This window comes from Mustela putorius, unplaced genomic scaffold (assembly GCF_011764305.1).
Source record: "Mustela putorius furo isolate JIRA1106 unplaced genomic scaffold, ASM1176430v1.1 tig00000585_pilon_pilon_pilon, whole genome shotgun sequence".
Taxonomy (NCBI): Eukaryota; Metazoa; Chordata; class Mammalia; order Carnivora; family Mustelidae; genus Mustela; species Mustela putorius.
In genome coordinates this window covers 6,863,993-6,891,639 of record NW_025421424.1, presented here as the reverse complement: position 1 = coordinate 6,891,639, position 27,647 = coordinate 6,863,993, and the positions used below count along the sequence as shown (strand labels likewise).

The 27,647-nt window shown below is 37.6% G+C and overlaps 1 protein-coding gene and 1 pseudogene across 3 annotated transcripts in view; one reads left to right on the top strand and one right to left on the bottom strand.

Moving 5' to 3' along the window:
- CSDE1 (cold shock domain containing E1) overlaps positions 1–18,772 on the bottom strand; it is a 39,745-nt gene extending 20,973 nt beyond the window's left edge. Inside the window, exons 1-4 of one of the 3 annotated variants that reach the window (XM_004769867.3) lie at positions 18,636–18,772; positions 9,906–10,292; positions 2,081–2,230; positions 260–458 (exon numbers count right to left, since the gene is read on the bottom strand). In XM_004769867.3, coding sequence (XP_004769924.1) covers positions 260–458; positions 2,081–2,221 — 340 coding nt within the window. In that variant the 5' untranslated portion in view covers positions 2,222–2,230; positions 9,906–10,292; positions 18,636–18,772. Of the gene's footprint in view, positions 1–259; positions 459–2,080; positions 2,237–9,905; positions 10,293–18,635 lie in introns of those variants that run through there. The other 2 variants (XM_004769869.3, XM_004769868.2) reach the window with 2 other exon arrangements.
- Positions 18,773–21,208: 2,436 nt separating this feature from the next.
- LOC123392558 lies at positions 21,209–21,299 on the top strand (annotated as a pseudogene).
- Positions 21,300–27,647: the final 6,348 nt, after the last annotated feature.

Genomic DNA, 27,647 nt, shown 5'->3' with positions numbered 1-27,647 from the left:
TAGTCATAAACGTGGAGAAAAATAATTAGATCTTCCAAGTATTAAAAAAAAAAATTCAAAGCTATCTTTAAGTCAATGAGTCTTTCATCTCCCCCAAAGACACCACAACAGAAATCAAGATTCTGCTGGTTTACACAGACACACATCTGTAATTGGGACAATTAAAAGGCCAAAACTGTAATACTGTCATAAGCAAGTTGATTATGCAACAGAAATGTGTGATGAGTTATTTTAAAAAGGATAATCAGTGACAGATTACCTCCTACTTTTAAGTCCTGTAGGTTGCCATTATACTGTGAACAGTGGAAGAAAAGTCTAGCTTGACGTTCTGAACACTGAATAAATCCGTAAGAGGTTAGCAGTTTTTCAATAACCCCAGTTTCACGCAGTGCTGCTGAAGTACCATTAGGGTACCCATTGTGTCCATTGTTATGGAGAAGGTTTGGATCAAAGCTCATCTGTTTTAAAAAGAAAAAGAATATACTCAGATCTGTACATTATCTTCATAGCATACTAAGGTCTGATGAACAAACCACTAAATTTTTAATGGAAAAACGTAAAGAAAATAAAGTAGATAAAGGGAAATTTATGGACTTTTATTACTGAAATATTAGTTCAGCTATAAAACATTTCAGAAGAAATAATCTCATTTATTTCAGGGAACTTCCCTAATTTATGGTAGAATTTTCACTTACCAGCAAATAGGATTTCTGGAGTTCAGTGTTAAGGCAGAGCAGCTACATTAAGTAAAAGCTTCTTTTATGTTAACTTTAAATGACTAAAACAGTAATTTCAGAAGCAGGGTAATGGATATCCAAGGGATGGAAACCCAAACTACCAGAACACTTCCTTAAGAAATTAAAATCGACTTTGAAACTTAAATAGAAACCTGAATACTATTTGTTACGCCATGCATCCAAAAGCAATTATTTAAATTAGTAGAGATGAAAACAAAAGAAACTTGGTATGAAATACTTATTTCAAACTAGAAAATATCAGAAAATAAATGCATACTTAGATTCTCCAATGGAAAACGAGCCAAAACAGTGAGTTGGAAAACAGGATTTTTCTAAAACAAAACTCCAAGAAAACAAAAGCTCTTCAAATCTAAAAATGTTTAATCATTTCACAGGTATATTTAAAGAAATCTTTTCATCCATTTCAGGTGCTGATGAAATCTCTAAATACTGCCATTTGCTTCTATGATCATATAAAGCAAAGAAAACATCTTTAGTGAAAAGAGCTATTTACGTACAATGCAATGGAACCTGTTTACATCATCAAATACTATCACATTTTGCCTTGAGAGACACTATAAAAACAAATTATTTTATTAATATAAGTGATGAATTAAAGAGGACAAAATCCCTAGCAAAGGTCAGGTCTATAACAGCAACATATCCACATCTTTACTAGTTTTAGACCCTTTCACTGAAAATTTGACTTATTAAAAAGCATCCTAAGTGTGATGTTGGCATTATTAATAAAAATATCTTTCATTAGGGAAAAAAAAATGACAAATTGGAGAACACTAAACCCAAGAATGAGTAGTGAAACAGTGCATAAGATGGCCAAATCATGCAAATCAAAGTCACCCAACAAGTAGGTGCTGAAGTTCTAGTTCTTTCGTGCTAGACATTGCTGTGTTTACCACTTATTAACTTATTTAATTTTTACAAAGCCCATTAGAAAGTAGTATTATCACCACCTTACTAATGAGGTAACAGACCCAGAAAGGTTAAATGACTTGTCAAAGTCAAACGGTAGAGGATTCAAACTAAGAAGGCCTACCTCTATGATCTGGGCTTCTCAAACTTTAACTACCTGGCAATCTGGTTAAAATACAAAATACTGAGGGTATTGGGGGCAGGAGTTTGAGATTCTCCAAGCTCCCAAGGTGACAGCAACACTTTAGACTTCTGGAGTCACTCTGGGTAGCAAGACCCTAAACTAAAAGATAAAGGAAATGCCTAGGGGTTAGAAAGTGAGTTTGCAGGTTATTTCAACAGAAGTGAGTGGCCCTAAGTCATGCTCTTAACACAAAGCAAAATAAGCTAAGATGACAGTTTTCCTGACTTACAGATCTCTGATACGTGGGGGTCCTCTTTTGTTTTTTAGTCCCAGATGAGGTAGAAGATGAAGATAAAGGTAAAGAATGTGAAGGAGGGGCTGCAGGAGGGGGATGAGGATCTGATGATGATACAGTAAAAGCATTCTCCATCTCAAACAGCTGTGATAACATAGCACAATGTTTGTAACTATGGATCAAGAACAATTTAACACACACATGACAGTCAACTTCTTCATCTTTTCAGATTCACCAGGTCACTTCAGCAAAATATAATTCATTCAATCAGATTTCTATTGATGAAAGAAATTATGGCGTTAATATTAAAAGGTCAAGCTGAAATGTATTTTTAAAACTTCCTATTTTTACAATCCCTAATCCACAACATTTACAATTTTTAAAATGCCATCAGTATTCTCTGGTGGTTGCTATAATGACACAGTTCAGCCCAATTTCTTCTCAACATCTCACAACTTTACAAATAATCTAAAATTCTTAATCAACTTGTCTCCCCAGAGTACACATAAGATAATCCAATGGGATATGGGAAGAAAATATTACAACTACGTATTTATTTTGTCCAAAGATAAAATTAAGCTTTGTAAATATTTATCATGTACTTGCAGAAGAGGACTGAGTTGGTATGTTAGATCACATCACATATATACACATTAATTAGGTGTTCTGAGGGAAGGGTGAGGAACACAAGAGGGTGGTAAGTGAAACCCCCACTCATTTACTTTCAGCATATTAGTTTATATTTGCCCAATTAAGTGGACAAACTTAGCTATCTAGATTAACTAAACTGCCTTCAAAAACAGACAAATGGTTGAAAAAGATTGCTGCAGAATAATCTTAGGTAGACCATGCTAAACAAGGCAAAACATAGGCAAAGTAAATGGGATCTGACACTTCTCATCCTAGTACTAGTTCTTTGACCTCCAAATCATAACATAAAATGACCATTTAATAATATCTGACAAGTCTGCCAAAACATTAATATCAAGACTATGTACAGACATACTAGGAACAATAAGACACACTACACGTACATTGTTCCCCACATAATAATTTATGATGGCAGAAAGTTTTTAAACACCTAAAAAGCATTTAGACATAATATTTTTAGTAAGAGTGGAAAGTTTCTGCACTGTTAACAGTAAAATACTTTTATAATATTGCTTATTTCATCTTTATCTTATTTGTAGCACTAGACTTTACATAGCATAATCACATGATCTCTAAGTATATACACACGTACACACTGACTGTACATGCTATTACATTAACCATTTCATCAAATTAATCTGAAGAAGACTACTCTGAGCCCAAGATTTATCTTGGATCATGACTTTCAAGCTGAGCTTCTCTCATCTTTGGATGACAGTTCTTATTACCATACAGGTAAGAACACTACAAGGGCATTTGTAACACACAGGTCATGAAACCACAGAAACCTCAAGTCTCCAGTCCTACCACACATTCCTATAGCAACGAGGTAAGACACTTGTTTTTCTAAGAGAAAATGAAACAGAATTACAAGGAAGGTTCTGGAATTTAAGCTGTATTGCTCTTTAAGTCTCACCTCACCTCTAAATGAACATCAAAACACAACTGAAAAAGGCTTTTCCTTTCTCTTAGCATCTTTCCTGACTGAAGTTTCCTTCTCTAGCTTTCATCCATGGGGGGGGGGGGGGGTCTTCTTTTTCTAAGGAAAAACGTATTACTCAATTTTAGATAAAACAACATGTTAACACCCTTCCCTTCAAAGAATCCTCACAATTCAAATTAAACTACAATTCTATTGCACTGTAAAATTTTCTTAACCAGCACTACACTTCACCATTAAACAAAATAAAAGTTCATTAAAAAAAAACACTGCCAATTACATAAAAGTGTAAGTCCAATGAAAAAAGTTCATGGCTCAAGAACAGAAACCTAATAATAAATTAAGATAAAGACCCCCCCACAAAAAGATGGAAGGAAAGGACCAATGCATAAATGTTACTTGGCTTTTTTTAAATAGTGGGAAAATTCAACTTATTTGCTCACCTTATAGCATACAAAAATATACTGAAGACAGACTGAGTTAAATACTCTAACAAACATCAAATAAAAACATACTATTAAAAATTTTTTTGGAAGGAAGACTTTCTAGATTTGAAATAGAAAAAAACTGCAAAGGAAAGGATCAATATTTGATTAAATGAAAAGGACAAGTTTTATACTCAAACTTAAGGAAAACAAATGCAAATATCTCAGTGTACTATTAAGGAAACTGAAATCAGTAAGCTCTGTAATAGTCACCCCTTTTCCTAATTTTGCCTTCTGCAATTTTAAACCCCCACCTCCCCACAACAGCAGTCTGGAAGCAGGTGCTATCTCCTGACATCCTCAGAAGGTCAACAGTAGCGTCACACTGCGTCACTATCCTTACGTCATTCATCACTTCATCCCCTCATGTAAGCATTTTATCACCCCATATCATTAAAACAAGGCCAAGTACTGTAAGTATTTCCAGGGGCGCCTGGGGGGCTCAGTTGTTAAGTGTCTGCCTTTGGTTCGGGTCACTATCCCAGGGTCCTGGGATAGAGCCCCACCGGCAGGAAGCGTTCTCCCCCTCCCACTCCCCCTGCTTGTGTTTCCTCTCTCGCTAGGTCTCTGTCAAATAAATAAATAAATAAATAAGATTATTTCCAGAGACATGTTCACAATACTGTTATAACTGCTATATATTAGTATCTTACTGCACCTAATTTAGAAGTTAAACTTAATCACAGGTATGGAAGTATAGGAAAAACATTGTCTATATGGGCAAGGACTTTTTGTTCAAAGCTAAATCCTGAGAGTCTAGACAAACAGTTGCTGGCCCATATTAGGCACTCATTTGTCTTAACACTAAAAGTATTAAGACAAATAAGTTAGTCTTAAAGACTATAATTAAACATTAGACACAAAACACAAGAACTTTAGCTCTGTCAATAAAAAATTTTGAAAAAGCAAATTAGTCATTATCAAACTACCAGAGATAAAAGATTTAAAAATTGTGAGAAGGTAGGTTAAGAATAATATGCTCAAATATTTTTATGGTGGTAAACTGGTTATAACCTTTCTGAAATGCAGTTTAGCAATATGTATCAAGATGTGGAGTTGTTTTCCTTAATAATTTCAATGCAGGAAACCTATCCTGGAGCAGTCTGAAACGTGAACACTTTGCAAAAACGCATTCATAGAAATATTTTAGTAACAAGTGCCTAGAAAGAATCTAGTCTAAAGCTAGTTCAAGAAGTCACAGTAATTTATATAAATGCTCTGCAGTCATTAGAAAGGATGTATGAATAAGCTTATGCTATAATATGAAAACGAGAGAGAGAGATACCTATACAAGTGTGATTTCAAATGTACTTAAAAAAGAAAGACCAGAAAAATCTAATTTAATGCTCAGACTTCTCAAGAAAACACTTGGAAGGTGTCTTAAAAGGGTAAATGCGGATAGAATCCAGTACTCATTCCATGACTCACATTCTTTTTAAGACTTATTTGAGAGAGTGAGAGCAAGCACAAGAGCGAGCGTGGGGGGAAGCAGGGCGGCAAAGACAAGGACACACTCCGCGCAGAGCTCAGAGCCCGATGCAGGGCTGGATTCCAGGACCCTGAGATCATGACCTGAGCCAAAATCAAGAGTTAACCCCTTGACTGAGTCTCCCAGAAGCCCCTGTGTTTCACATTCGTAACCACTTAGTACCTATAATACATCAACATTGTTCTAGGCTCTGCTCACATAGAGAGCACAACAGACAAAAATGCCCAACTTTACAAGTTTAAACTTTCTACTCTTTTCTACGTATTAATTTTTAAAATTGGAAAGTCAAGTCATTAACAGTGTTAACCCAACCCTTTAAAAAAAGAATTAGAATCAGAGGTCTAATTTAAACTTGATCCAAGAAACAGAACTAGAATCAAAAGACTGGCTTTTAGTCCTGCTTCTCACACATTAACTAGGATTGTTTCCTCAAATGTAAAGTGGAAGCCTTAGGGGTCTCCAAATTCTCCTGCGGGGAGGAATCAAAATTCTGTGTTCTGAAATCTCTTCATCCAAAACCTGAGTTGTTTCTTCTGCCTTTTTCCTAACCTAGTCTGCTTGGCTGCTAACTGACAAGGAGTTAGTTTAGAAGAGGTAGCCTATTTCACTTGAAGACAGTTTTAGAAATGACTTGGTATTCTTTAAACATATCTACCCTTCACTCCCACTGCTCCTTTCAGTTTTCTGAATGCAACTGTTTTTCTGAACGATTCAGTTTTGGAGATGTTCCAAGTAATTACTCGTTAATGTGCAGTTTACTACTACTCTTATTGTACCCTGACAAACATTTAGAGAGCGTGGAGTGATTATATTTGATTCTATAGCCCTAAGTTTCAGTAAATCTGTACAGTAAAAATATTCTCCACATCATTTCTTAAAAAATCAAGTAAAATCAGGTTTCTCCATTTAGTGCTTCTGTAACTGCTCTTGTTCCTCAAGAAAAAGCTAACTGAACGCTACATTTCCTTTGTTGGTTAACCTGGAATTCCAATTCCAGTTTAGAGGTAATTTTAAATTAGGCTTTGTAATCAATTTTTTAAGCATTCTTCTATGCCCTTCCTTAATGCCTACCTCACAGGGTTGCTGGGTTAGATGAGCTGCTCTAATAAAAAGCCTATAGTAGTACTTAGCTCATAAATGCTCACATAACTACTTATTATCAGGTCCTTTTCAAAAGCAGGGCAAGGAGATAATCTGGCAACACACTTGGAAACCTCTCTGAAAATCAGTCCATTAGTTAATAACTTTTAATGATTATCATCCAACCTACATTTCTCCAGAGTGACCATATCAGAATATCAGGAGATACCCTATCAAATACCCTCATTGAAAACTTTTTTTTTTTTTTAATTCATTTGCTCTTGGATTTTGCTAGGGATGGAGAACAAGCTTCAAAGTTCCCACACCTGACTTTAAAAATCAATCAAGATCTGTACAGTTCCTGGTCACAGGTCTCCATTAACTACTACCACACTCCTAGCAAGTTAACAGTGTTATATTCTCATTCAATCTGGGGCTTTAGTTTTCTTTTAATGTTCCCACCTTTGTTTTCCTTTTGTCACCTTTAGAGTGCCTTGAGCAAAAAACAAATCAATCCATTTCATATACAAAACAAATTTCTCAGAAGTTTTATTCTTCCTTGACATTTTTTCAGGCCAATGTCTTCCGTATTTATTCCTTCTTAATTATGTAATACCGTTACCATGTTACAAAAAAGTCCCTTTTAAAATCTAGGGTTCTACTGCATTATCAGATATATTTCCTTTGCTATACCCCTTTTAAGTGGAATACTTTACAATTACATATCAAAAAAACCCCAATTGTTTTTTATCTTTTGTAAAATTTGTGAACTTCTATTTTGAGAGCTGTGAGTGCATATATTTATATATTAAAAATGTTCACATTGGAGTGCCTGGCTGGCTCAGTGAATGGAGCATGAAACTCTTGAGTTTGAACCCAATGCTGGGGGTAGAGGAAAATAAAATTTAGGGGCATCTGGGTGGCTCAGCTGCTTAAACATTTGCCTTCGGCTCAGGTCATGATCCTGGGGTCCCGGGATCCAGCCCCACGTTGGGCTCCCTGCTCAGCTTGGAGTCCACTTCTCCCTCTCCCAATGCCTCTTAGCTTGTGCTCTCTCTCAAATAAATAAAATCTTTAAAAAATAAAATAAAATTTGTAAAAATGTTCATGTACTAAACTAATATTCAGAATACAAACATTAGGCTAAAAAAAGCACTGCTACTTTAAATCCATTTCTACAATTCATTTCAATAAAACGAAATGAAAGCTTTAGTTCTAGTCTTTTACCCTTTCAACAGTCAAGATAAAACTATGCAGTCAAGATTTCGGGACGCCTGGGTGGTTCAGTTGGCTAAGCAGCTGCCTTTGGCTCAGGTCACAGTCCCAGCATCCCGGGATAGAGTCCCACATCGGGCCCCTTGCTCGGCAGGGAGCCTGCTTCTCCCTCTGCCTCTGCTTGCCATTCTGTCTGCCTGTGCTCGGTCTCTCTCCCTCTCTGTCTCTGACAAATAAATAAATAAATCTTAAAAACAAAACAAAACAAAAAAACTGTACAGTTTCAATCTGTACTATCTTAACTAACCCAGCACAATTTATTACAGCTTAAAATTATTTTTTAATCAGATGAGGATATATGAAGAAACAAACAGAAAAAGCAAATGGTACAACAGCCTTAAAATTGAGTAACTGTCTGTTGATAGAACAGAGATAATTTAAATTAATTGGTACTGTTGGTAGTTTTCAGTTAAGGAGTAATTTTGGTCCACAGTAAGGTCATTACCATAGTAGGCTCATCAACCTTTAAAGAAACTGCAGATTAAAGGTCAGAGTGCCTCCTGAAATGGTGATGAAGCTTTTGTAAGACAACAACCTAGGAATGACGAGGAATTTTCATTCTTCATTCTATTTGATTGATGCAGCATTTTTAAAAAGATTTACCACAAAGTAAACCCTCCTTGAAATTATCTTCCTTGTTATTCCTTCCTGGCTACCTCATTTCTCTGAACATTCCCTTCTTGGGCACTTCTTCATTTATTATGTATAAAGTGAGGACTCCTTTCTGAATTTCAAGATTTTATTTCTATCCAATTTAGAAAACCAAAACTAAAGATTAAAAAGGAAAACCACCTTTTCTCATCTTCCCTCCCCCAAAAGATAGTTTGACATTCCGTGCTAGCATACTTACTCAATTTTCAGATTACTATCTAATGAATGCAATAGACTTCCACAGTGTATTTTGCTTTCAGCAAGTCCCCACATAAACTTCCCTATTCCTATGAAAAACAAAGATTTTGAACTTCTAAAACTGGATAGATTGGGTCAAATCCCTGCAGGCTCATCTTCACATTCAATTGGTTATCACGTCCTATGACTTCTACCACTAAAACCTCTACTGCCTCCTTCTCTGCCCATACCCTGGCTTTTATCTTCCTTATACTCTATCCATTGCTCTTTAAAGGTTTTCCCATCTTCAGCCCATCTCTTAAAGTCACACCATTTAAGATACACTTCTGAATATGTAACTTTTAGTGTTTACAATTTGAAGCAATAAAACTATCTCAGTTTTGAAATAAAAAATCCATTAAGCCCTTGCTTATAAACACCTAATGACTTCTCCACAGAACAAAGTCAATACAGCAGGCCTTCAAAACCTGCGTTCAGCAAGCGTCCCTTTCTAATTGCTCTCTTAACCCACAAAACTTATTTCCTACTCTAATTATTCTACCTACAAAGCTGTATTTTCTAATTCGTTCATAATGAACTTACCATATTATACCATATGCTTTCAGACCTACCTGAATCTGCTCACTCTGTTGCTGCTATCAGAATACTCTCTCTCAAAGCACTACTCACCTTTAATGTCCCTTCTCTTTCTTTACCCCTTTAGAGAGACCTCTGAACATAGATTGCAAAGGGCATCCGTAACTGAAATCTTAACTTTTAAAAAGTACAGATGGGAGTTTTTCTTTCTAAGAGACTAGTAAGAGAGATCCACATGTATTAACAAATGTAATCCCGTGTGAAAAAAAACCCCTATAGTGTGACCATAAATATTGTCCTTGTTTAGTAAGAGACAATAAATTCAATACAACAATCCAGTGTTGATATTTTCATACTAGTTGAGACTATAAATTGTTTTCAAAGTATCTTTAGAACAGATTAAAATTTGCTGTTTGACCAAAATAACTAGGAAATTATAAACTGATTCTTGCCAAAAGAAAACTACAAACCTACCTCGCAGTGATAATCAAATATTGCACTTTCAGTAGTATTTGCTGATTCTTCTTTTTCAGCACACGTTTCAAAGGATGAAAGTTGCTAGTATTAAAAAAAAGAGCGAGAGAAAATGATCTATCAAGCTAATAAAGAATACAATTGCTGCTGCACCGGGCAATCTCACAGTGCAGCACTGAAGAAAACAAAGACTACTAGCAGCGTTGGGAAGTGCTCTTTCAAAGCTGTTGAGTAGGCACAAACTTCTTGTTTCAGATCAAGTGTTGTGTCTTCAACTTAAGTGTACTCTTCTTTGGTCTTGTTGGTTGTTTCGAGGTTTGTTCCTTGCCTGATCTGAACTTGAAGCAGCAGTTTCAGGTGGTAGAGTCTGTTCTGTTACACTTCATACTAGAGATAAAAAATGAAGACAGTTAAGTTTAATTTACAGAAAAGAACCAGGACAGAGGGTGGGTAGAGGGACAGACTCCTTTCACAAACTCAGAACCACTGGTTAACAAGTAATGAGGGAAACCCGGAAGCACACTCATTTGATGTTACCTGAGCAACCTCTCAAGTGCTAATGGATACCACCTCCTTTGACCTCACACTCAAAATGGGAAATTATTTCACACTCCCTGGTGATGCCCCCACACTGTAAGTTCTAAGTTACAAAGCATAACATTCAATTTAACACAAGTGTTTTATAGGTATCTAGCACTGTGGCAGGTATTGTGGAAAATATAAAAGAAGTTCCTTCCATCAGGCAATTTAGAGAAAAACCAGATATAGAACCAAATATAGAACAAAATGCCAAAAATTAATTTGCTTAACTAATATCTGAGTACTGGCTGTCATATACTATATATCAGAACTACTACTTATTGTTTATTCACCACTGCATGTACATTGAAGCAACATGGTGTGCAGTCATAGCAGGCTTTTTTTTTTTGACAGACAGAGATGACAAGTAGGCAGAGAGGCAGGCAGAGAGAGAGAAGAGAAAGCAGGCTCCTTGCTGAGCAGAGAGCCTGATGCGGGGCTCGATCCCAGGACCCTGGGATCATGACCTGAGCCGAAGGCAGAGGCTTTAACCCACTGAGCCACCCAGGCATCCCAACGGCAGGCTTTTAATCAGAGTTGGAGGCTTAATTTGGAGAAATCGGGAAAATTTTAAGAGAAATAAAACAGCCAAGTATTCTAGGCACGTCAAGCAAGCCAAGTCAGGGTGTGCCACTAACTTCTAAGTTCCCGGAAAGCAGGGACCACATATATGATTGTCTATGCCTGACATCAAGGGAGATTTATGACATGAAGGACCATGGCAATAGCGTGGCTTGTTTCAGAGAAATCAATAGGCTAGTCCGGCCAGAACAGAGGGCTAGCTTAAAGTGAAATGGGATATGTGGTATGACAGGTGTAGTGGAGCCAGATTATGAAGTATTTCAACTTGATATAACAGGAAACAGAAAGCCTTAGCTCTTGATGAAAGGGTATTAAGTCTTGAAATCCTATGAGAGATGGCTTAGTGAAGGAAACAGAAATCTCATTTGAGCTGTTGCCAGAAATAGATGAGAAATGCCTATAAAAAAGAAACAATTAAGATGAGAGGAGATGGGAAGCAAAATATATTTATAAGTAAAGCCACAGAATTGTGCTTTATATTGGCCATAAAAATGATTCTTTTGCACTGACTGGGATATTAACTAAACTGGTGCTGTAGATTTGGTTTTAGAAATGCTGAAAAAATGAATAGTATATTTACTTATTTATTTATTAAAAGATTTTATTTATTTATCTGACAGAGATCACAAGTAGGCAGAGAGGCAGGTGGAGGGAGAGGGGGAAGCAGGCTCCCCGCTGAGCGGAGAGTCTGATGCCATGCAAGGCTTGATCCCAGGACCCTGAGATCATGACCTAAGCCAAAGACAGCGGCTTAACTCACTGAGCCACCCAGGCACCCATAATGTTGTATTTATTTAAAAAACATCAGAAATAAGAATGACTATATGGTGAGAGGCCGGAGATTGTGAAATAGTTTAGACTAGGAGAGCTCAAGTTCATTCATTGATACTTCCTAGTAAAATGCCATGAACAAGTCACTTCATCTCTCTAAATTTCAGTTTCACATATGCAAAATGAAAACCTATCAACGGCTGACTTATGGCGCTGTTTCGGGGGCGGGGGGGGAGACTATACCTAACAGTTCCTGACTTTATATTATCTCTTCAAATATTACACTTGTCCCATCTTTCAGATTTTATTTGGATCATTCTATTCCCCACATAGATACTTCTTAGAGCAATCGTTGCAAATCATTTGTTAAGTTTTAAAAAATATTTACGCCCAGTCCCCACTCAATGAATAATTTAAGTGGCCTGAAGTAGGGCCACTTCTGTTATGATCATTGATTCTTCCCACTCCACCTTCACACTAAATGTTGCCAAGTCTTATCAATACCTCCTTACTGAGATCTTTTGTCTTAAATGACATCACATTTTAGTCCAAATATCTAAAACATCTGCTAACTTCTTTTGTCAACCTTTTCCATTTTGTCACGTAACACTGCCAGACTGATGGATCTAAATTCCAATTTCACTCATTTCATTGTCCAAAATCTTCAGTGATTTTTTCCAGCATTCTAGATGGGAAGTTCTTAATCCTGGCTACACATCCAACCCAACCACCTGGGTAACTTATAAATAAAGCCTGGATCCCACCTTGAGATTCTAATTTATTTTCACTAGCGTTAGGTCCCGGGAGTTGGTACATTTTATCATCCTCTACCCCTGCCCCTGTGTTTCTGACTTGCAGCCAGGATTTAAGAATCACCATTTACGATGTTCTCTATTCTACCTTTCCATTTTTACCTTTTCCCACTCTCCAGATCTTCTCCTAGATAGGTGTATTTTCCTGCCTAATCCTTAAGTATAATCCCTGGGAGATGCCTGAATTCTATTCTTCATGCATATATATGGTTCTTCTCCTCACAAAGAAAGTAATTTTTGCCATCTTCAAAGAAATAAAGAAGTTTTTCTTGACCATTCCAGTAGATTTATGTTAATTTCCACTGTGTGAGGCACTAACTCCCATTGTCGGCATCATTCTTTCTGATACCAAATCGTTTCCGCACTTTGCTTTAATTCACATTTTTATGTATCTTGTTCCTCCAATTATGAAACAAACTCAAGTATATTTATCACAGCCCCCTTCAGCTTCTAATGCAGCATACATCACTGACAAACTTAACCATAGCAAAACTACAATAGCAAAGAGGTAGTTAATCCATAATAGGAAACGACACCACAATTTAAGGGCAGACAGTTCTACCAACTTCTAAAAAATTTTTAGTTAGCTGTATAGTCTTACTTATCCCACCAAGAAATAATGTCTTCTTTTAAAAATACAGACTCGAGGAGTGCCTGGGTGGCTCAGTGGGTTAAGCCTCTGCCTTCCGCTCAGGTCATGATCTCAAGGTCCTCAGATGAAGTCCGGTGTCCATGTCAGACTGTCGGCTCAGCAGGGAGCCTGCTTCCTCCTCCCCCACACCTGCCTCTCTGCCTACTTGTGATCTCTGTCAAATAAATAAATAAAATCTTAAAAAAAAATACAGACTCAAAACACCGGTTTAATCTTAATATTTTTTACATCGATTTATGAACCCAAAGACCTCAAAATTGCTATATCATAAAACAGATACGAATTTCATCAAACTGCTAAGGACAAGCTTGTGTATCTCACAGTGGGGGGAATTAAGAAAAACAACCTACCTTGAAAAACTTGAATTGGATTAACCCAGTCTAAGGTGTTGTATTTTGTTAAGAACTGTCTAATTTGACACATAGTAACAGAGAAATGAGACTTCCAGAATCTAAAACTTGGGAGCACTGCAGACCCAGCCTTGGGCACTAATGAAGCCTAACAGAATCCATTAAAGCTCAAACAAACCCACCAACTACCATGAAAAACCCAAAGTGGTGGAATTTCACTTCATTATTACCTTCATAGCTAAGAGATTTCTATGGCTAACTAAACACTTTTCAGTCAAATTAACACTTAATGAAACACTTAGAAAGTACCCACTGGGCATTTTAATAAAATTAGTTATGCACTCATGCCAAGATTATTAACATTCATGGGTGGTACTGATAAACTCTTCTGCCTTAAACCTCTGAACACAGTGCACTCCCTCTATCCCCCAAAGGCTAGATACTTAAGTCACATGAAATACAGAGTAACAACTATAATACTAATTGATAGTTGGATCTGAAAGTCTCCCTGATTGTTAAGTAATCTAGTTCCTTTCTTTCTGCTCAGTTTGGAAACAGAAACAACCCTAACTATTATGTCATTGTTTTAGTTAGGAGTTAAAGCTAATTCCTTTACTTAAACTGATAACCCAAATAGTTATTCCCTATTTCACCTGTCTTAAAATTATCATCACCTGTTTTATTTATAGTCTTCTCCAGTTCACTGCTTTAGCTCAAAAGGACTACTAGAAACTACTAAATACACGCTGAATTAATAAACTTATGTGGCCAGCAACCCACCTAAAATCTATCCCATAAGTCACTTCATTTTGACATTATTCTCAGAGTTTGTACAGCACTCACTTGGGGGAGAATGTTAATGAAAGGCTAAACCAATCTAAAAGTCTCCCCCACAACCCACTTTCTTAAGTAACTTTTTTTTTTTTTAAAGATTTTATTTATTTATTTGACAGATCTCACAAGTAGGCCAAGAGGCAGGCAGAGAGAGAGGCAGAAGCAGGCTTCCTGCTGAGCAGAGAGCCAGAAGAGGGGCCGGATCCCAGGACCCTGGGAGGCAGAGGCTTTAACCCACTGAGCCACCCAGGTGTCCCCACCCCCCCCAACCCCGCCCTTTTTTGAGAGGAGTGAAGATCCAATTACACAGCATGGGACTGAGAAAGGTCTCTATTGTTGCTTTATATGAGTAATATTCTTACCCTAACTTCCTCCTTCATATTTCTTGATTATAACTCAAGACAAGTTTAAGTATGTCAGATTTTGCAATAACCTGTAAAACTGAAAAGCTTAACAGGTTTTAATTAACTTTCACTTTAGAATCTATGGAAAATGACAGAGTTCAGATAATTAACCAATTTAAGTCAGTAACATGTCAGGCAGAAATGAGAGAAATGAGAGAAAATCAAATTGTTACAATTATTTTTTTGTGTATGTTTAGTAACAGCAATTATGATGAGTTGTTACCTGAACAGCTGTTAAAACATTTAAAGTTATATATTCATTTATCACTTAACTGTTTTTACAATACACTGACACTCTGAAATAGGACAGATGCCAGTATAGGAAGCTAAATGTTCCAGACACAAAATCAGAAAATAGTGCAGACCAGCACTGTCCCAAAAGAAACACAGTGCAACCCATATATGTAATTTAAAATTTTCTGGTAATCATATTAAAATTGAGTGAAATCGGGCACCTGGGTGGCTGGCTCAGCTGGTTAAGTGTCTGCCTTCGGCTCAGGTCATGATCTCAGGGTGCTGAGATCAAGCCCCCCATCACATCAGGCTCTGCTTCTCCCTCTCCCTGCTGATATCCCTGATCGTGCATGCACATGCTATCAAATAAATAAAATCTTTTAAAAGCCAAAACAGGTGAAACTAATTTTAATTACATCTGTTTAATCAAATATATCCAAAATGTTATTTCCCATATATAATCAATCTTAAAAGTTTTCTCTGAAATCCAACGTCTATTTTACAAGTACAACACAGTTCAATTCAGAACGTACACAGTTTAAATGCCCAACAGCCACACATGGCTACTGGCTACAATACTGGTCACAGTAAGTATAGGCTCATGAGGAGAAAAGGCACTGGCATACCCAATAAATAGTAAACAAAAAACTCCTGGAAGAAGATTTTCAGAGTTAAAAGGAGGCAGTTATCTAGCAAACCATAGCCAGAGCTGGGTTTACTACATCTGAGAAGCAGAAATCCAAATAACTAGCTGTGGTTATCTACTGGCTATAGATACAAACCAATGGATAGCCTACATGTTAACTATGAAGAAACTGCTTATTAGTTTATTTTCAACTACACAGTTTTGCCTCAGCATTAAAGTATAAAAAACACTCCAAAAATAAAATTACTATTCAATACTTCTGAACAGAATACTGCCTAAAATATCATATTCCAGTTTAATAACCCTAATGAAAAATGTAGCACAATTCCTCAAGCTTGGCAGTATGAACTGAAAAAAAGTTCTCCATTGTTTTTAACTTGGTACTCATACGTGGAAGTGGAAAACATTCCAGTATCTATAGACAAAGGAATTTTTAAATCCTGACTCGGCAAAAAGAATTTAATATCAAGAAATGATGGAATTAAAGGGAAAAAAGTCAGTCCTACCAAAGCAGTTTCACCCCTGGAGACATTCTAGCTATGAAGTCTTTAAAAAAAAAAAAAAAGAGAGAGAGAGAGAGAGAAAGTTATAATTTTTGTGGCTGTAATTCTCTATTATGAAAAATCCTACAAGATTTACAAACACCCCTCCATGAGATAGTTTGAGTTAAAGATCTCAAAGAAAGTTCCCTTTTGGTTTTTTAAAAGACAAAGCTAAGAAGGCACATCAATCCTGTATTTATTTAACAAAATCAGGATTTTTGTCGTATTTCATGATACCACCCTAAAGTTCAGCTCCTTAAAAAAAAAAAAAAATCTTTCCAAACAGCATTATCATGTTTCAACTACCTTGTCAAAAATATGGCCCTCACAACATGAATGAAGTTAGTAACTCTGAACCATACACTTAAAAAAAAAAAAAAGATTAAAACTGATAAATTTTATGTTAGTATATTTTAGCACATTTTAAAAGAAACTAATTTTTTTTAAATGTTGGATGGCCCTTCGGAGTGGGTCTTTACATGGATGGCAGGGGAAAATAGGAGGGGGAAAAAGCAGGACTGTATGTCAGCTTTCATGCTCTCAAAATTTTGATTTGCAAGAATTTACTAGAATTTTCAACAACAGTCTAAAGGTCGTACTTTATAAGTCAGAACTTAATTACAAAAAAAGAAAACCTATCTTCTGCGCCTCAAATACTTTACTTTTCAACTCAGCTGCTATAAATACTCATCTCAATGGTAAACATCCAGAGCAGCTGCAAAATCACTCAAACCACTACCATCTCTCTTATTTCAGGCCTAAGGTTAAAAGGAAAAAAAAGAAACAAAACTGAATTTTTAATCTAAATATTATGACTCAGGCATATGCCCGTTCAGGCATATAAACCCATCTATCCACACCCAGAACACCTATTATTCATTAGTACCCCGAAAGGAACAAGGTATTATACTGCCCCTCAATGTAGTATTAAGAATGCTCGTCTTCTAGAAACTCAAAATGCAAATTACTCAGCATTTTGATACAGAATAACTTATGAGCTACAACTTGGTATCTACATTTTATAGACCAGTTGCTCTGGCCAAGAGCTGTCAGTTCATGTATCTACCTCTTAACCTAAGCCTCTCAAAGGAAATTTAACCACCACAGTGTCTTTGAGAGTCTTCCCCTCCCTCTCCAACCCTGTCTCCACGCTCTTTAAAGAGGACCACATTCTTTCACTCATTTTAGGTGCAAATCAATTACCTCCTCCTACAATGTTCAGATTTCTGTGTTTGCGGAATTTAAAGCTGTTTTTAGGCAGCGTTCCCCACCTCACTTTTGAGTCAAGCAAGAAAGAAGCCGTCTAGGTGTTTCTAAAGGAAAACCTTAAAGCAAAAGAACCGTGGCACTGAAATTTCGTACTGATAAAATGGTTAAAAACCGCAAGTGTCTCCAACCAGGGCTCTAAAAAACTACCCCTACACAGTATGACGAAGCCACGCCGTTCATTGCTCAACGTAGACCGGGCTTTTGCACCGTAAGAGCCGGAGATGGTGGTTCTAACAGCACGCCCTAATCCCAGGATAAAGGAGTAAGAGCCACGTGCCTAAGATCAGGGACTGGTTTCCTTTCTCAAAAACCCGAAGAGGAAGCAAGAAAGGAAGGCTGGGTGCAGAGACTGAAGACAGACAGCTCCAGGTGAGTGGAAGTAAAGATGACACTTCGGCTAAGCTACTGTGCCAGACGTGGTCGGGGAAAGGAGATGCCTCTAAGCATTTAGATGGGGCACGGTCAGTCCACACACAAAGGAGGCTCCTCTACCGCACTGCGCTCTGGCACTCGTAGTCAGCCCCCCAAGCAGGTGACGGACAGTAAACTAGAGTCCGAAGTGAGAGTAGGCCCCTCTCTCCTCTGCCTCCGGCTCCTCCAGCTTCACACAAAGGACCGCGCCACCACCCCCTCGCCCCGCCCGCCGGGACTTGTAGTTCCCGTTTCCTCTGCCAAACCGCAGAGGAGGAAGTGACTAGACTACAATTCCCAGCAGCCTCCGCGCCCGAGCCCCGCACCCCTGCCTCCATCTTGGCTGCGGTCGGAGCCTCCATTTTCGCTCCCTCCCCCCACTGTAGTCACTACGACCACTACCACGCGCGGCTGCCTGGGTTCGACTCTTCGTTTCAGCTCTGCGGCCTGACGTGAGGCTTAGGCAGTTAAACGAGGCCCAGGTGGGAAAGCCCGGGGTAAAGACTCAGGGTCAGATCTTCCCTGCCCGGAGCCCTAGGAGTGGCCACCTTGGCTCAGAAGCCTCTCCCGTTAATCTTGGTCTTCTTATCTGCCCCTAACCTGGCTTCTTGCTACCCCCAGTTGGACCCCGAGGTCGTACTCACCCCAACAGCTCAGCGCCCCCTCTCCAGCGCCGCCATAAGCAGCACGGCCCGGTACGTAGGAATAAATCTCGCTTCTCTCGCGAGAGTTGCGGGCTCCGAGCGCGTGCACGGGAAGCGCGGGGTGGGGGTGGGTGCTCCTAATACGCCTGCGCGCGGGGGCTGAGTGACGCCAAGCAGAGCGCTGAGCTTAACCACAACCAATATGGTTGCCCGCGTTACCCTACATTCCCTTACCCGTGAGCTGCGGGAAGCAATCTGTGTTTACTGACTCCGCTGGGACGCATGGGGAGGGGTGGCGGGTAACTTTCGGCGTCTCTGGTCTTAGCAAACCTGAATAAACCTTAAGCCTCGAGACCAGGGTAAACTTGAGGGCGAACGATTTAGAGGGCATTTCCAGGAATGTCATATAAAGGATTTCGCTTTTTCTCAGATAATCCAGAAGCCCCAAACCCAAGTTTCTCCTCATAATGCAAGTTTTTTCCACCTATTGTTTGCTATAATATATTGACATTTTCATTAGTATAGAGTAGGTTTTTAGTAAGGTAATTTGGAAGTTTTACGTGAGACCGTTGTCTCCCAGAAACTATATTGCTTGCAACGACGGACAAGAGTGAGCAAGGCGCATAATCATTAAAAAAACAGCCAACCCCCCCACAAACCTTCATCTGACCTTTGTAATTACCACAAGATATTCGTGGTTTATCCGCTAATCAAAGAGGTTGAATCAGTAACTAAAATTTGAAATCAGGGCAAATGGATGATTAATCCAACAGGGTAAGAGGAGTGAGGAAAGCAGTTAATTGTGACCACAGAAAAGTTCAATGACTTTTCCCTTGTCAAACAAGAGAGCAGTACCCTCCGGTGAGAGGAATGCTTTTCCCAGATTCTGTAGCGCTCGCGCTCGCGCACTCGCTGTCTGTCTGTCTGTCTCTCTCTCTCGGACAGTATTGGATAAGCAATGACCAGTCATGCTCCTGAGAACTCTGATAGCCACTTTATTTTCGCTTTCAACACATAATTATCCTGCGTCTCTTATGTGTCAACGTTGGGGTGTATACCGTTTTCAAGACAAATGGATATGGTTCTGCCCTCAAGGAACTTTCAGTCTAGCATCATTCAGTAATCACAAAAACAAATTTAAGGTACTCAGTGAAATAAGTGCAATGAAGGAAAGATGCAGTGTTAAGAGAGTAATAGTAGCCTCCAATGCTGAGCAAATTATCGAATTCTAAGAGGAGGCAGTATCCTACTTAAGATTTTTTAAAAGATTTTCCTCTTACCTCTGTTGCTATTGGTCCAATTACATTCCACCTCCTAGCAGCCTCTTTGTTCTCTTTGATGCCTTCCCACGCTTTCCTAGGCACAAGATATTTGCTATGTATTTGCTTTCAATACTTTTCATCGCTTACTGTAAGTAATTATTAGTTTATACTAGCTAGTGATACTTTAAGGCAGAGCCTATGACATTCATCTTTGCATACTTGGTCCTGACAATGCTTGGCATAGACAACTCTCAAAGGCTTGTTGAATGAATAACACTGAACAACAGTGTAAAAAGTTGGCAGAAATTGGAATGTTCTTTTGGGGCAGTACAAATCATTTAATATATCAAACCAGCTGTTTTGTTTCCTTTGTCCATTTCTTAAATTGAGATCTTTTCTTAGCAATAGATCTAGTCTGGATAATCCAATCTAATGTTACAGAGAAACTGCCCTGGGCTCTTGCACTAGAAACAAGGTCATGTGAAGCTGGGCTAAAAGTAGAATTAGGTCTAAGAGCGCACATTCTCAAATATCACAGTAATGGGAAATGTAAAGAGTAATAGTCTCAAATTCTATATATATAATTCCAATTAATAAGAAAGAATAAGAATGAGTGAGTCTTGATTTCTACCATTACACATAATTTCTAAATACCTTCTTAAATTATATAACCATTTCATCCTCATCATTCTGATTGTCTCAGTTGCCTTTAAATTCCTCCTCAGTCCATAATTAGTATCATTTACATTTAACCAAAAATGCAAATATGCTTACATCCAGAGGCTTACATTTTAGCTCCCCAATGCATTCAAGAAAACAAAAGATGGAGTCATTTGATTTAAATCACAGTTTAAGTGATTTATTCTTTCTACAAGTACTACCCATAACTAGAGGTTGATTTCAGTTTTAGAAGATCACTACATTTTACGGCAATAATTTTTTTTTCAGGTTAATTTTGAAGTAAAAAAGCTGAAAAAATGTATAGTGATCACTTTTTTAAATAAAAGATTTTATTTATTTATTTGACACAGAGAGACAGATCACAAGTAGGCAGAGCAGCAGGCAGAGATAGAGGGGGAAGCAGGCTCTCTGCTGAGCAGAGAGCTGGATGCAGGCCTCCATCCCAGGACCCTGAGATCATGACCTGAACCAAAGGCAGAGGCTTAACCCACTGAGCCACCTAGGCACCCCTAGGTTTATTTTTTAAAACAGAAGTTAAAGCAGAAACTTGTGAAATCACTTGGTAAACTTTTTCCTATATAATGGGGTAGTCATGGATTTTGAGGAGATAGTCTATTAAGGAGTAATGTGATTGCTTCTTGGCCTTTTGGCTAAGATCAAGTGTATTAAGGAATAACATGAAGCAAAAAAAAGTATATATTATTTTTGGTATTTATCATATTAGTTTTTCTTCTTTGAGAAACATAGAGGCAATGAAATCGATTATGATTGTTTTTCTTAATCTCTCTATGAATATCAATAAGCACTTATCTCTTGTATATTTGACAAACAAAAGTAACCATCCTTTACACATTTGTAAAGTTTTCTTGAGCAGTGATGGGAACTGTATAGGATGAGACTTTTCTAAGTTCTCTATGAAATGAGAAAAATTAGGTCAGGGTGGAGATTTTTTAATAAAATAAGGCTAAATTTATTCAAGATTTGGACTCTTTATTCTGACATTATGTCCTTCCTATTTAGGGAAGGTAAAGGGAACTTCTTTTATAAAATTTTGGTAATAGTGGATAGTAAGGGGATCCATATTCAAGATTTCAGAACAGAAAAACACCATTTAGAGCAGCAACTTTCATAAAGAATAATCATTTCTTCTCCTCCTCCTCCTCCTTCTTCTTCTTCTTCAAGATTTTATTTATTTATTGGACAGAGAGAGACACAGCGAGACAGGGAACACAAGCAGGGGGTGTGGGAGAGGGAGAAGCAGGCTCCCTGCAGAGCAGGAAGCCCAATGCAGGGCTCTATCCCAGGGTCCTGGGATCAGGACCCTAGCCAAAGGAAGACACTTAACGACTGAATCACCCAGGCACCCCTCATCATTTCTTATTATTAAGAAACAATTAAGATTTAATCCTAGAATCCTGCATTCCAAAATTTTTTATTCATTAACAAGCCCCCAACAGTTCAAATGCATTATGTAAATAAAAATAAGAAATATGTAATAAAATGTTAGAATCTAAATAAGAATAGTGCAAAAACTCTATGCTTTCCTTTAAAGTGTCAATGTTGCACTGAAGGCAAGAATTATGTGGATTCACTAAGCTGCTGCATTATAAAGGTAGTCACCATAACACTTTAGCTTTGGGAATCAGTTAACCAAAGGGAAAGGTGGAGCAAAAGCATATTGTTAACCAAACTTAAATTAGAGCCAAATGAAAACCAACTGCACTTAAACTAAAATCCAAACTATTTTACCATGGCCTACAGAGCCCTAAATGACCTACTTCCCACTAAATCTCTAACATCCAGTTCACCGCGATTCAATTCCATTGCTGTTTTGGTTCTTCCAACATTGTAGATTTCTTCCTACTCAGAACTCTTGCATTTACTGTTGCCTCCATCTGGAATTCTCTTTTCCCCAAATCATCACGCTTTATAAAGATTTATTTTATTCATTTGAGAGAGAGAGAGAGCGAGAGAGTGCACGTACACATGTGCATACTCAGGGTGGGAGGGGCAGAGGAAGGGGGAGAGAATCCTGAAGCAGATGCCCTGCTGAGCATGGAGGCCAACATGGAGCTCAATTCCAGGCCCCGAGATCATGACCTGAGCAGAAACCAAGAGCCTGATTAATGCTCAACCAACCGAACCAACCAGGTGCCCCACCACCAACCCCAACCATCACTTTTTGACAGTTTCTCATCATTCAGATTTTAGCTCAAAATGTTATGGCCTTACAAAGATCTTCTCTAAAGTAAAAATATGCACTATTGCCATCACTTTCTATAACATTAACTTGTTTTATTGTTTTCATAATGTGTTGTTATCCAAAATTAACACATTTATGAATTTTTTTATTCCTCTTCTTCCTCAACAATAGTCCAAGCGTCAGTTCTCTGGTTCATCATTGCATCCCCTAACCCTAGGACAGGGACTAATATAACAGTAAGTACTTAATATTTAAGTAAATAGTCATCGAATGAATGAGTTATATATTTCATTAAATCTAAGACAGTACTGATTGTATGATACATCATTATTTGTACACCAGCAAGAAGAAAATATGTTGCTATTTTCACCCTGACGTAACATTGTTATTACTTAGAATTTTTATATTTATTAATGGAGCTGTTTAAAACTTATTTAGATGTACTTTAGGTCTAAACAAAGTTTAAAAATATTTTTTTTTTATTTTTTATTTTTTATAAACATATATTTTTATCCCCAGGGGTACAGGTTAAAAATATTTTTATCATGTATCACTCTTATGTGTATATAAAGTAAAAAAATAAGCAAAGTAAATTGGTGAAGGTATTCCTAAAACTTCTTCACAAAGCCTAACTCTTTTGAGTCTCTTTCTTTGTAGTAATAAATTTGATTATATAGTCATTGATCAACAAATTTAAATTTTTTAAATTTAAAAAAATTTTAAAATTTTAAAAAAATTTTTAAAAATTTAAAATCAACAAATTAGGAGAATATATGTTTGCAACATGTAAAACTGACCATGTATTAGTATCATGAGTATATATTCATACATATAAATAAGAAAAAGTCAAGGAAAAGAAATGGGGGAATCACTTGAATGTCCTCATTAAAAAAAAACTATATAGCAGTGCCTGGGTGGCTTACTGTTAAGCATTTGCCTTCGGCTTAGGTCATGGTCCTGGGGCCCTGGGATTGAGCCCTGTATTGGGCTCCCTGCTCAGTAGGGAGCTTACTTCTCCCTCTCCTTCCGTCCCATCCCCTTCTCATGCTCTCTCTCTCAAATAAATAAAAAAAATTTTTTTAATTTTAAAAAAGTAAAATTTTAAAAAATTTAAAAAATGTGTAGGCAAATAAGCATTTGAAATTATGCTTAGCCTCATTAGTAATCAGGGGAATATGAATTTTTTGAGATTATTTTATTTTATTCTCTAAAGATTTTATTTTATTTATTTGGCAGAGAGAGAGAGTAAGCAAGCACAAGCAGGGGGAGCAGTAGGCAGAGGCTGAAGGAGGCTCCCTGCTGAGCAGGGAGCCCAACCTATGGCTCAATCCCAGGATCTTGAGATCATGACCTGAATGGAAGGTAGACACTTAACCGCCTGAGCCACCCAGATGTCTCGGTTGAGTTAACTGTAGACTTACAAAAGAATTAGAAAAATTATGTAGAAAGTTCTCACAAACCCTTCACCCAGTTTCCCATTATGTTAAGGTTACCTAACCATAGAACAATTTTCTGAACTAGGAAATTAACCTTGACACAATATTAACTAAACTACAAAATTTATTCAGGTTTTGTCAGTTTTCCCCCTAATATCCATTTTCGTTTCCAGAATCAAATCCAGAATCCCACCCTGCATTTAGCCGTTATGTCTCCTTACTCTCCTCCATTCTATGAAAGTTTCTTATCTTTCATGACCTGGATACTTTAGAACATTGATCAGTTATTTTGTAAACATCGTTCTACTTGTTTTTATCTGATGTTTTCCTTGAAACATTGTTTAGATTATGTACCCTTCTCACTGCATCATACCAGGGGGCATAAAATGTTGAAATGTATTATTAGTGATGTTTACCTTAATCAGTTGGTTAAAGTGGAGTCGGCCAGGATTATCATAGTAAAATTTTAATTTTTCCTTTATAATTACTAAATGTTTTTTTGGGGGGGGGAGCGGGAGAAGATGCTTTGGGACTATACTTAATTTTTCCTCTCAAAATTGAAGTCTTTTCAGAAGCTCAGAATGTGGCCTTTTTGGGAATAGGGTCTTTGCAGATATAATCAAATTAAGATAAAGTCATAATGAATTACAGTAAACACTAATCCAATGACTGGTATTCTTCAAAGAGGGGAATTTGGACACAGACACAAACATACAGGGAGAATACCAGCAGAAATTGCCATACTATATCTAGAAGCCAAGGAATGCCAAGGATTGGCAGAAACTGAAGGAACCAACCTTGTCAACACCTTAATTTCAGACTTTTAGCCATCAGAACTGTGAGAATAAATTTCTATTGTTTTAAGCCATCCATTTGTATTAACCTATTATGGTAACTCTAGGAAACTAACAAGGACTAGGAAAATACCTTTTTCTGCTAAACTTTGGTTCACTGATTTTGACATACGTTGATAGATCTTGCTGAATCTTTTTGGCTCATAGATGTGCAGGTTTTCCTCACAGAATCATTCTTGGGTCATCAAGAATACTGGTAATGCAGAATTTCATAAGAGTGTGTCGTTGCTGTCTAGGATTTTATTCCAAGCTGCTAAAAGCCTTGTGGTCAGCGGAATTCTAAGATGGCTGCCAAGAATCCCACCACCTCTGTACATGCTGTGTATAATCACCTGCCCTTGAGCATGGGCTGAACCTGTGGATATTAGAAGATAGTCGTATCTCCTTTGTGGAGAAGAGATTACTGCAGTTGTAATTAAGCTCTCTAATTAGTTGGGTTAATCAAGCTGAAGATTCTTTTGGTTAGGCCTGGTGAGCTTTTATTTTTTTATTTTCAAGATTTTTATTTATTTATTCTTAGAGGAGTGAGAGGGTGTGAGGGAGAACAGAGGGGGAGGGACTCTCAAACAGCCCGAGCTGAGCGTGGAACCCAACACAGGGTTCAATCTCAGGACCCTGAGATTATGACCTGACCCAAAATTGAGTCAGTTGCTTAATGGACTGAGCCACCCAGGCACTCCTCAGGTGAGCATTTATAAGTGGAGTCTATAAAGGGAGTCGGAACTTCTATTGGCCTTAAAGTCCTAGGAGTTGTACACCTGCACAGAAAGGAATTTTGCCAACAACCATGTGAACTTGGGAGAGGGCCCAGAGCCTCAAATGAGATGCTAGCCTATGCTGACAGCTTGATTTCAGTCTTGTGAGATCATTAGATGGGAACCTCGTTAAACCCTGCATGGACTTCTAACCTACAGAATCGTAAGAGAATAAATGAGCATTGCTTTAAAGTAGTAAATGTGCGGTAATCTGTTATATGGCTATAATAGAGAATTAATACAGCCATACTCCAAGTTCTTGTGCTGGCACTCTCCTGATCCTACAGGAAGGTTCACATGAATGCAAAGTTCATAAACAACAGCTAAACCCCTATTCCCTTTTTGAATAGTGCTTAAAAAAAGTTTTTAAAAGATTTTATTTACTTATTTGACAGAGATTGAGAGGAAAGAGTACAAGCAAGGGGAGCAGCAGAGGGAACAAGAAAAGTAGGCTCCCTGCTGAGCAAGGAGCCTGATGTGGGGCTCCATTCCAGACCCTGGGATCATGACTTGAGTCAAAGGCAGACACTTAACCGACTGAGCCACCCAGGCACCCCTTAAAATGGTTTCTTGATCAGAATACCAAGAACTTACCTTTGGCCAGTCCATGCCATCAGGAACATGGCTAATTTTGCTTATGCTTAGAATCAACTACACTACAAACCCCTACATGTATTAGACCTATCCCAATTTTAGAGATGTTAAAATAGGAAATAAAAATGAATCTTAGGATCAATAACATACAGAAGACCACTTCCATCAATTTTTTGTGTATTTTTAGGAGGCTAGATCAAATTTTGAGTGAATTGTAGTTCATTCAGAAGCTCTGAAGGTTCTGCCTCCTCTTTAGGATTCTTTGTAACAAAAGAAAAAACATGATCTGCTTTCCATCATATTAGCAGATAATAGTCCTTAATTCCCTCTGAAGGTTGCTGAGACAATTGCAAGTGAAACAACTGAAAAATGTGCAATATGACCGCTTATTGTGAAATATATTTAATCTAAATGAGGTAGATGGAGAATTAGAAATAAGGAAGTCAGATACTAGGATTTAAAAATGCATAACTATACTATTATATATGTATTTTCACAATCTATTACATAGTTACACAATGAAATATTGTACATCAGTGCAAATAAATGACAGCTATGTACAAAAGGATCTTAGAAACAATGTTGAGTGAAAAAAGCCAGATCTCCATAGTCTATGTAAAATATGATACCATTTTTGTGAAGCTCAAAAAGGAACAAAACTAAAAAATGGCACTTTAGGGATACATACGTATTTTAGGTCTTTTCCCATGTGAGAGAACTATCAAGAAGAGGGAGTAGCGGGGTGGGGAGAGACAGGAGAGGAGCTCAAATAGATAAATGCAAATTGTGGGTAATGTTCTAATTCTTAGGTAACAAGTGATTATGTTTGAAAATCTATTGCACGTTACACATCCTTTTATGTGTCAAACATTAAAATGTAAGTACAACACTATGTATACAGTGTTGCAAAATTTATATTTGCATGGTTTTTTTTGTTTATTTGTTTTTAAGTAGTCTCCACACCCAGTCTGGAACCAAACACAGGGATTAACTCATAACCCTGAAATCAAGACAGGAGCTGAGATCAAGAGTTGGGCACTTAACTGAGCCACCTAGGTGCCCCTGGCATGGTTATTTTTAAAACTGCTTATTTTATCAATTAGCATTCTTAATTATAGGCAATTCAGGTTAACTTTAACAAAAAGTGATTTTATTGAAACGCTAATAAGCAATCTTCAGGATCACTAAGACAGCCAGAAAAACTAGAATTAGAGGCTACAGAGCCTC